Here is an 11,569-nt window from a genome sequence, read left to right on the forward strand (position 1 = left end):
AGAAATCCCATTGTTGGATACTTGATCTACTCTTCTCTTTCCTTCCCTAGGGAAAAATGGAAACAGAATTTCCTCCCAATCATGTGCTATAGCACTGGTGTGGAGGGCAGACTGTGGTAAGAGCATAAGAGCGTGCCACAAATTTTCCTACTGACTTCAAAAAGCTGATTTTGTGCTCACCTGGAAGGCAAAAGTCTCTTAACTGGTTTCTGAATTTCTCACAATGGGAATTGGTCTTTGTATTGTTGTTCCTTGGGAGACAAGAGGATCCGGGTCTTCCTGTTCCACCAGAACCCCTGGGTTTTCTTTTTCACGCATTTTTAAAATTTATTGCATCATGCCTCATTGCCTGGTAAGAAGCACTGGTAATGAGATGTTTTAGAACAACAACTATCATAATAATGATTATATTAATATTGATTAATCCTTATAGAACACTTCCCACATATCAGGTACTGATCTAATGTTTTTATAGAGGTTAATAAATTCATTTAAAAGTATGAAACTTGAGGTAGGAAAAAGTAAATTTCTCTAAAGTTATGCACCTACATGGAGCTGGGATTCCAATCCAGGCCATCCATTTCCGTAGTCCATTTTCTCAAAACCTCTGAGATGATACTCAATACATTTGCTGAGTGGATCACTGAGTCCCAACCTGAATCTCCTGTCTCCTTTTTTATGACTCACTGTTGGATCTGTTCCAGGAAACTATTCTTTACTTTCTACTTGCATCTCCCCAGAAATTTTGGATTTAAAATTCCTCATGTACAACTTCCCATGCAGTGTACTCCTCCCCTCTTTTATTCTATGGAAGGAATTCTTCAACTTCTCTTATCATCTTCTTCTCAAATGTAATCAACCTTGACATGAAGATGGTCACCTGAATCCTAAATGCCACTCAGTTCACTTCAGACCATAGCAACTGGTCTTCAGCCTCAAGAATCTTTAATGAACTTGCAAAGTACTTTCATCTCACTTCACAAGTGCAAAGGTAAAGGACAGTGAGCAATCACATTGGAATAGTAATAAAAACAAAGGCTTCATGTAGCTGTTCTAGCCATGCATTTTAGATATGAATTTATTTATAAATGACTGCATTTTAATTTAGGACATTGAGTTCTTCAATTTCTTATAGGGGCAGCATTTTATTCTTTGTACACTAAAAACATAAGGCGCAATTTTAAAGATCCTTAAGATTCCATTTTGTCACCCTGGGAAGAATGACACTCTTTAGTAATTTTTAGAAAACCTCCTCACAATTATAAAGTAACAAGCATTAGGCTTACAGCTGCATGGCAGCATTAAAGTTTACCTATAGTCCTAGGCAACAGGATATAAATTCTACCCATCAAGGTTTCACAAAGAGTAATGATAAAATTTACATGTTGATATTTATATTTTTGTTCTAGAAATCCTGAGCCATTCACTGCATACTTCCTACCTGGCAGTGATCCTGAGTTTTCTGTAAAACCTCAGGTTGGAGAACTTCCTCCTTTTGATACTGAAGGAACGGTCCTCCTTGTGGGCTTCAAACCCCAAATGTACAGTAGGAAATACAAAGCAACATTAGCAATACAGGTGAGTTTTATAAAGGTAATGGTCATGGATGTTTGATTTCACTAAAGACATGAAAGAAGAAAAAGTTTCACCGAACTAAAGAATAGCAACATTACCTTGCAAAAGCCAATGAATTTAACTACTCTGTCTTGTTTTAATTTCCTTTTGCCCAATAAAGAACTTGTAAATATGGAATATAACAAAAAAGTCATCATCACCAGTGAGAAGTAAGAAATTCTTTCTCTTCCATATTAAGAAAATGCAGAAGAGACCAATATTGATTATAAAGTGGTTTGTGTATTCACATATTGTTATCTGAAATAACCTATTCAAGGACTTCAGGTGATTTGAGACAGAGATTTGGAATCTTTAATTAAGGCATAAGGTATTGTCAAAATGTTAAAGTCTAAAATGAAGAAAATGAGGTAGAAGGTAAAACTGATTTTGAATTGAGAAAAACACAATGTAGTGAGCCATTAATATAAAAGTCTGCTCGAGTGATCATCTTGTTAAAAGTTAAGATAAACACAATTTTGAAAATTGATGCAGTAAGCAAAATTTCTCCATCAGATTTCACACATGTATCTTACTAATAGCTTTTAGGCTAAAGACAACTTTCAAATTATTTATGAAAATATGCCTATTGCCAGTGTCTAGTTTCAGTAGCACAGACACAAAGGACATGTAGTTATGTTTCAAGACACAACCACTGGTGCCAAAGTGATTACTAGACTTCTAAATCAGATACTAATTAGGCAGTGCCATGGGCAGAAAAATGTGTTGTTACTGTTTTAATGAATAGAGAAAAGAATAATGTTGAATATGTCCCAAGAAAATTATTTATATTTTTCATCTTTCTGGGAATTCTTACAACCCAGCTAATAAAAATATAAAGCGTCTGGAGCCTTGCTGCATATTGCCCTTTGCTATATAGATGCTTGATTTAAAATGATCATGTTGTATTTTCTCCTTAAGAAGCAAGAACATACTGTTAGTTTAAGGGGATTAAATGACATATTTAAAATCAGGTTTACAAATAAAAATGATGTTTATTTTACCTGATGCCCAGTGAACATTTCTGAAATTAACTATGTTGGAGGAGGCTTTCCCAAAAAAATCTGTGCCTGTTTCCCTATGTTGATTTGACAATTAAATCACAGCAGAATTGAAGGGTTTCTGTGAGAGAATAAGTTGACATATGGGATCAAATGAAAATGTGAAATTTTTATTTAGTCTGAAGTGGTACAGTTTGATAAAGCTTATGTGGGGAAAACTGAGATTGCAATGTGTTTAAGAAATCACTATTTTGGGGGCGCCTGGGTGGCTCAGTGGGTTAGGGCCTCTGCCTTCGGCTCGGGTCGTGGTCCCGGGGTCCTGGGATCAAGCCCTGCATCGGGCTCTCTGCTCCACGGGGAGCCTGCTTCCTCCCCTCTCTCTCTGCCTGCCTCTCTGCCTACTTGTGATCTCTCTCTCTCTGTCAAATAAATAAAATCTTTAAAAAAAAAAAAAAAAGAAATCACTATTTTGTTGATTCTGTTTTGATTTTGGAAAATGCCAAGTGTGAGTAGAAATAGAGGGAATAATTAATCTGCATACACTCATCATCCAGTATGAACACTTATCAAATCATGGCCAGTTCAAGTATATTCCCATCCCCTTCCCCATATTCCATGGTATTTTGAAGAAAATCCAAGACATCCTATTATCTTCAACTATTTCCTATTAATCTCTAAAAGTCCAAAATCATAACCATGATACCATTATCACATCTAAAAATTTACAATAATTCTTTAATATCATGACATACCAAATATCCATTTAGTGCTCAAATTTCCACTTGACTCATAAATCTCATATTTTTTAACTTAAAAAAAGTATTAACTCATAAGAAGTTGCAAAATTAGTATACAGAGTCCTGTGGATCCTTCTTCCAGCTTCTCCCAATGGTGAGGTTTTACAGAGCTATAGTAATGTATTTAAAGAAGAAAATTGTCATTGACAAAATACTGTTAACTAAGCTAGAGACCTTATTTCATTTTTAGCATTTTTCACGTGTGTGTGTGTGTGTGTGTGGTTCTAAGCAATTTGAACCCATGTATAGATCTGTATAACTACAGTCACAACTGAGATACAGAGCTTTTCCAATACAACTGTGGGAACTGCTTAACAGTATGGTCACATCCAGGACTGTAACTCCTTCTTTACCTTGGAAACCACTAATCTTTTCTCCATCTCTATGATTCTCTAATTTCTAGAATATTACATAAGTGGGATCATACTCTAACATTTTGAGACTGGCTTTTTATATGAGTATATTGGCTTTGCAATTCAGGAAAGTTATTTCGTATATCAAATCAATGATTTTGATATCATGTTTCAAGCATTGTCTGATTCTAAATTCCTGCTCTTAATGACAACACCATGATGTCTCACATAATAAAAGTGAAGAATTTTAAAAGTTAATTCATTATCTATATAAAAATTACTATGTATGGTATTATCTTTTTAAACTGTTGATTTTAAACATTGAATCAATTAATACTTAAATATGAAACATATGACCCTCATTGTGCTTTACCTAGAAATAAAAATGAGGATCTTTAAGAATAGTTCAGTTAAATATTAGCCTACAAAAACTTCAACCACTACATTAGCAAGCTTCATGGGTTCCCTTTGAATTAAACCATATTTAAAATAATTAAAACCTGCTTTTTCCCTACTATTTTCCTCTCAAAGCACTAGCTTTGAGAGACTTAAGTTAACTTGGTCAGATTGTTACACAAAGCAATGTTACTCAAAGAGAATAAATAGTCCACTCAGCTTTCCATGGTGGACATGATAAATCTTAAATAGTTTATACAAAAATATGAAAGCTATCAGGATTATCCAAGGTAAAACATACAGTGCTTGTACAAAAGTAATGTCGATGGACCTGTTATAACCAGAGACATAATCAGACTTAAGTAATATGTATGTAAATGCATTGCTTTTAAGGGAATAACTCATAGTCATGAAATTGTAAGAAATGTCATTTTATTTATATATTTAAATCTTGGCTTATATTTTCTCTTAAGCAGACCTGAAATAGGGATTCAAATCCAAGTAGCATATTTCCTATGTGATCTCAAGAAACAGGTGTGGGAAAACCAGAATATGAGACAGAAAAGGCATGGAAACCAATAAAGGGGGCTTTATTAAGGCAATTACCACAGGGGGCAACTGGTATTTAATCCCATGGGATATCTGTGGAAAATAGTGTGGAACACACACTGCAGAATATTTACACCTGATGGGGCTAGAGAGTTGGCGGGGTTTTGTTGTGTTTTGTTTTGAAAATGGAAATACCTAAGGGATGTGGGTCCACAGAGCCCACATCTGCTAATGGGCTGTTTCCATTCATAAGAACGTGTCCTTTAAAGCATAGCTTTGAGCGTTCATTCCATGAGGTCTTTGGCTTTGGCTGACCCCTTTTTATACTAGAAAGGTATTACTGAAATAGGGAAATTTCATCTGTTTAAAAAATAGTTGTTATTTTTAAAATTTCTTTAAATAAGTAGCTGAGGAGTATAATTGTCCATTTGACTTCCTTTTGCAAAAACCAACAGTGATTCTCAAAGGCACTAGGGACATGGAGGTATTGGTTTATTCTCATTTTAACTTAAGCTTTTTAATTTATTTTTTAAAGGGAGATTCAGAGTGGAAGATACAGAGCTATATCTTTAAAGTGTTTTCAAAAACATAGTGAGTCATTATATTTATTTATAACTTGAAGAAGAAAGTTAACTATAGAAATGAGAAGTGTAATATTTAATTTTTATAAAATAAATGTATTACCATATAGAGTGTTGGAATACAGGCCATCAATGACTTCTTACAAATTTATTTTATATTTGGATTATATATATTTATGTATATATAAATTAAACATATGTATACACACACATACTCAGCATCACTTATGGCAGAATTATTTGTATCTTTTTTTAATTATTTGTATCTTAATTAAAATACATACAGTGACATTTAGGATTTTAAAAATAATGTCCTTACAGATAATTATTTTCAAAGGGTCTTGGAGATGGGTCAGGTGAAGATACAAATCCCTACATGTCATTCCCATCTGTACCTACTACATCCCCAGTAGGAGTGTACGTTCCTTCATGCAGCTCACTCCTGAACTCCACTGAGTGTTGGGCATAGGGGCAGGTCCCTCCAAGTACCTCACACATATGTGCTCATGAGGTGGGTCACCTGTAATGTAAAAATTTGCAATGACGTATGCACCATCACCAAACTACAGCTTTGTTTTTCAAATCGAACATCCTATGTGAAGTAGAATGTTATTTAACCTACTTATAGTATCGTCCTTGGTTTGCTCTGCTTTTGACTCCCTGATTCAGAGTACACAATTACTATGAACACTGGATAGAAGGGCCAGTTCTGATTAAAATATGGTCATTCCAGATGTGTAAGAAAGTCCTGCACTTAACATTCTCCGAGTGATATCACATTACCCCTTAAGCCCTGACTGATGTTATTGCAATATTCACTTAGCCTGGATTTATCCTAAATGAGTTTTCTGAACATACATGGTACAAATCTTCTTGTGGGGAAGAAGACCTAGATAAACACAACACCGGAAATTCTGCAAGAGCAGTGGGATTTAACTATGAACATAAACATGCAGAAAATGCTAGACTGTGTATTCCAGTATTGCCATCCTGTGCATATATGCAGGAAAAAAAATGATCGATTTTTCAAATAAATCCCTAAGTTGTCCTAACTTAAATTTAGATTATAACTATCATTAATGATTTTACACAATTCTCAATAATTTCAAATGGTTCAATTAATTATGGAGTTTCATAATCTGAAAAACAGAAGCTCAACATATTTTACCAGTTGGTTCTATAGCCATGCTTTAGCTGTCATGGGTAAGTTCTTGCAAAGTATGGTTTCAGTTAGTTACATAGTTCATGCTGGGCAACAGTTTCATGCAAAGAAAATAAATTGTTTCTCCTTAGATCTGATAGATGCGTATTTCATCCACAGAGCCGACTTCTAACTTTGAGAGACTTTTTACTGAGTGGTTCTTAATTCATAAAGCTAAATGCTTTCTTGAATTTATTTCCCATGTTAATTATTACTGGCACCCTTTCAGTTTTGTACATTTCCTATACCTTGCATGGAGAAGAGAGACTGTATTAATTCAGTAAACTTTTTCCTGTAGCTTTCTCAGTCCTGAATATGTCATGTAAAATCTCTCCTCTCTTTGTTTCCAGACACCAGACATGTACTGGCTGTATGATATCAATGGGTTACCTCCAGTTACCATGCCACCGATGAATGTAAAAGCCAAAATTAAGACTACTAATAAGAGGTTTCCGAGCAAGCCAGTTCGTCGGCGCAATTTTATCTGTGAAAATGCTAAACTCATAAGGACAGGGGTGTCCTCTACCATCAAGGGTGCACCTTTGATGTTGAAGAATAAATAAATGCTTTTTTCCAAAATATTTCTTGGCCTTAAGTAGAATTGAATATATTTTCATGATTGTTCTTTCATCTTTTGGAATATTTCTGACAAGTAATGTTTCAATTATAACAGGGCTTCTCTATTTTATTTTTTGAACTCTGACTAAATCTATTCTTTGAATATGTTGCACCTGATTTCTGTTACGTTTGTCTTTTAAAATGGACTGGTTGGAGTTATTGGGATTGGTTCACTTTTAAGGTACAGGGGTACATTTGTAGTAAAACAAATTTATTTCAGCTTAAAAATTGATGCATGTTAAGTATATATAGTCCTCCACTCCTATACTGAGTCTTTAATATGGATATATTTCAAAATGATCCTAAGGAAAATTCATTTTCTCTCAGTAAAGGAGAGTATTTTGCTCAGTACTTATCATTTGGGAAAAATATAATAATAAATAGCCAATGTGGACCATCTTGAAGAGAATTTGGCACAAAATGACTGGCTTTGCCACAGATTATTCATTCGTATGACTTTAGGGAAATCTCACCCTTTTTGTGCCCTATTTTCTTATGTGCAAAACGAAAGAACTATACTAGGACAAAAAAAACTAAAGATCTAGTCTACTACCTATTTTTATATACCTACTAACAGATAAGGATTTTTACATTTTTAAATGACTGAAAATAGAAAATCGAGTAACAAGAAAATTGCATAAAGTTCAGATTTCAGGGGCGCCCCGTGGCTCAGTCGGCGAAGCATCTGACTCTCAATTTCAGCTCAGGTCATGATCTCAGGGTCCTGGGATCAAGTCCCACATTGGGCTCTCTGCTCAGAGAAGAGTCTGCTTGGGATTCTTGCTCTTCTCTGCTCCCCCACTCCATGTGTGCTCACTCTCTCTCTAAAATAGTAAGTAAATAAATATTTTTTAAAAATTCCAATTTCATTGTCTGTGGCTGCTTTCATGCTGTAACCACGAGTTCCAATGGATGGAAACCACGTTGCCACAAAGTTTTAAATATTTACTCTCTGGTACTTTACGGAAGATATTTGGCAACCCTGTACTAGAGTAGGAATGGCCTTTAGGAACCACTGTAGGTGGATTATAATTTCTTCCCAAGGTGTTAAGTGGAATTCTAGGGGCACATCGATGCAATCAATTAGTCTTGCCTACAGGTATTGAAGTAGAGGAGAGTAGAGGCCCATGTACCCCATATTTGCCATCCCTAGAAAGGACGAAAGCTAAAATTCTGTGAATCTCCAAAAGGCTTTCTAATTCGCTGGCTCTCTAAAGATAATTCGTTGGGTCAAGTCATAGGTTATTTGTCTGTCCTTTCCTCTGCTGCACTGTGTGTGTGAGGAGAGCTTTGGTCAGTCTCTGAGTATATTTCTCACAGAGCCTTTATAAAAGTTCCCCAAATCCTTAGGAAAGTAAAATCATATTTGCCATGAACATATGGTGTTTATATTCGTGTTTTTATATTTTGGTGTTTATGGTAATGCATATATTTAAATAATCTTAAGCCTCTTATGTTGAGCCTTCACAGTTGCTCTCCTATCTGAAATTTTCCAATAAATTGAAACTGTTGCACTATATACTTTGCACTATTTCTTAGTCTGGCACTTGTGAATACCAATGGCCCCTAAGACCAAAAGGCATCAAATTAATTCAGAGACTAGAGCAGTTACATGGGGTGTAGGGCAAGTAACCAGAAAGAGGTCTAACAATGTCCACAAACTTCTTCCTTATCTCTAGAGGACAAAGAACATATAGTGTGCTAATGTTTATATCCTCATATTTAAAAAGGAGTCTGAAAAAACAGCAGAAGGTTTTACTTGGAGTTTCTTATTTGAGGACCACAATTTCCTCATTAGCAAGTGAATTTCTTACAGAATGAAAGATAATATTTTTCTGGGAATCTAAAAGTTCCATGTGTTGCACCTGGGTGGCTCAGTTGGTTAAGCAACTGCCTTTGACTCAGGTCATGATCCTGGAGTCCCCGCATCCAGTTCCACATCAGGCTCCCTGCTCAGCAGGAAGTCTGCTTCTCCTGCTGACCTCTCTCCTCTCATGCTCTCTCTGTCTCATTCTCTCTCTCAAATAAATAAATAAAATCTTTAAATAAATTAAAAGTTCCATGTGTGCTATGACTACACATTCTTAAATATATGTATGCTGATTTGGAATTTGATTATAGATTCTTTGAACCTTGATCAAACATCTATTAATTCACTCATGTGTTTATACCCTTACTTATTAAACAGGTGTTAAGTACTGCTCCAAGCTACTCAGCCTTGATATAAAAACAAATGAACCCTGATCAGACCTTTCCTGCAAGTGTCCCCGACTGATGGAGAAGACAGGTGTGAACAGGAAGTTTTCAGACCATTCGGAAGGTGTTGTGATTGAGATCTTGGTCTAAAAACACAGAGGCAGGGACCTGGCTGGGAAGTGAGAAAGGGCCTCAGGGAAGATGTAAGATTTGACGAGGATATTAACGGAGTTGGAGTCTTCCAAGTATAGAAGGGGAATATGAACTCTCAGACTGGGAGGAGGAACACGTTCCAAAGCACACAAATGTGACAGAACATAGCATGTCCAGAGACAAGTAAGCAGAGGTTGGAGCTTAGGATAAGTGATCTGGGGAATGATAGAAAATGTGGGAACAAACATAGGTGGGAACAGAAGAGCTTAAAGTATCTAACATTCTTAGTCCAGAGACTACATAAAATGAAGGGGTAAGAAAATGGGTTCAAATTAGGATGCACTACTTTAGGTAAATATAGACTATGTATATCGAAATGGCCAGTTACCAGGTAGATATAGTCATATAGAACTTAGAACATGGGTTTGATTCTGATATAAATTTTGTGACTTATTGGTGAATTGGTATAAGTCAAAAGCAAAGCTGTACATGGTCATGCTTATAGAAAACGTGTAAGAGCAGTTGTTTTCAAACTCTAGTATGCATTACAATTATCTAAGTTGACTGCTCAAAATGCTAAGTATTAACAGAAACATTTGAAAGGGGGCGCCTGGGTGGTTCAGTTGGTTAAGCCTCTGCCTTTGGCTCAGGTTATGATACCCCCCTTCTTGGATTGGGATCAAGCCCTGCATCCACGTCGTGCTCCCTGCTCAGCTTCTCCTTCTCCCTCTGCCCTTCCCCCTGCTTATGCTTGAGTTTGCTCTCTCGTTCTCTTGCTCTCTCAAATAAACAAAGTCTTCAAAAAAAAGAAAAAAAAGAAAAGAAAAGAAACATTTGAAAGAAAGTAGGAATGTCAAGGGGCCCTAAAATAGAGCTGGGAGGCCCCTTGGGATGCTGGTCTTACATACATTGACACCTGCATGAAACATGGAGCTTTTAGATTGTGCCAGCCACAAATTGCCGCAGCCTGTTGGAATTCTCAGAATGAGGCTTGTTTTTCTTTACTACAACCGGGCAACTAGCAAAGTAATCTATTGTGTATATATATACCAAAGCTAATTATTTTTGCCTCTATAAACTTTGTCTTTCTCCTCCCTCCTTGGAGCACATTTCAGGCTTCTCCTAAATCTGTGTTTCCCGTATTTGAATTCCTAAAGACCCCAAATAAACTTTTGGTTTGCTTTGCAGCCTCAGTTCTTTCTTATTTGGCAAGAGTTATAAGGGTCACTTTTCTTCATTTTGATTCAGTATACTCAGGGTACATGCAAGACCCTTCATTTTAATATGTGTTTATCTAAGATCTGCACGTTAAGATGCAATATTGAGGAAGAAAAGAAGGGCATGGATAAAACTCTGAAAAACATTTAAAGAGTAGCAAGCAGAGAAAAGAGGCAGTGGTGTAAACTGAGAAGACACTGACTAAAGAAAGAAGAAATATCTAGACCCTGCTCCTGACTTTGGGGTACACCAGTCAGGAGTCTCGTGCCCACTGAGCCAACCAACCATATAGCACAGTTCCTAGAGAACAGCCAGGACAACCTGGGGTATTTACCACTGGGAAGGAAAGGGTTAAAGGGGGTTGTAAGAAGCCTGGAGAAAGTTTTGAGTCCTTTCCAACCTCCCTGTAAACAGATTGTTGAAACATACTTGCAGGAAGAAAAAAGTGTTATTCATTTAGGTTCTTTTTTTCTGACCAAAATCAATATTGTAAGGTTTTGTTTGTAACAATTGTCGACTGAGGAAAGAGCCAGAGCTGAAGTAAAAGCATTTATTCGGTGTCTTAGAATTGCAGTTCGGGGAGCACAGATTTGGACAGCAGCCCAAATCTTGTCCCCTCAAGGAACAAAAGTGAAAGGTTTTTAAAGACAAAGAGGGTGATGGTATATGCTATTTACAGTGAATTTTGATTGGTTTCCGGTGGCAGGAAACTAATCTTGGGCTGAATTTAATTGGTTGCTAAGGCTATCACTAAGCAAATGTGCATTATTGTAGGAAAGCTGCAGGTGTTTGCTCTGCGTCCCTGGAGCATTTGCTGTTTGGCCCAATTCAGAAGTTGACAGTTCCACCCAGTGAGGACGTGCATAAGGCCCACCACCTCAATGGCCTCCCAGCT

The 11,569-nt window shown here is 36.4% G+C and overlaps 1 protein-coding gene across 1 annotated transcript in view; it reads left to right on the forward strand.

Annotated features, from left to right (window-relative positions):
* CFAP47 (cilia and flagella associated protein 47) overlaps window positions 1-7,061 on the forward strand; it is a 509,602-nt gene extending 502,541 nt beyond the window's left edge. Inside the window, exons 63-64 of the mRNA XM_032883134.1 lie at window positions 1,410-1,578; window positions 6,840-7,061. Coding sequence (XP_032739025.1) covers window positions 1,410-1,578; window positions 6,840-7,052 — 382 coding nt within the window. The 3' untranslated portion in view covers window positions 7,053-7,061. The remainder of the gene's footprint in view (window positions 1-1,409; window positions 1,579-6,839) is intronic.
* Window positions 7,062-11,569: the final 4,508 nt, after the last annotated feature.

The sequence above is a fragment of the Lontra canadensis genome, unplaced genomic scaffold, assembly GCF_010015895.1.
Source record: "Lontra canadensis isolate GAN:19392208 unplaced genomic scaffold, GSC_riverotter_1.0 scaffold86, whole genome shotgun sequence".
In the NCBI taxonomy this organism is placed as follows: Eukaryota; Metazoa; Chordata; class Mammalia; order Carnivora; family Mustelidae; genus Lontra; species Lontra canadensis.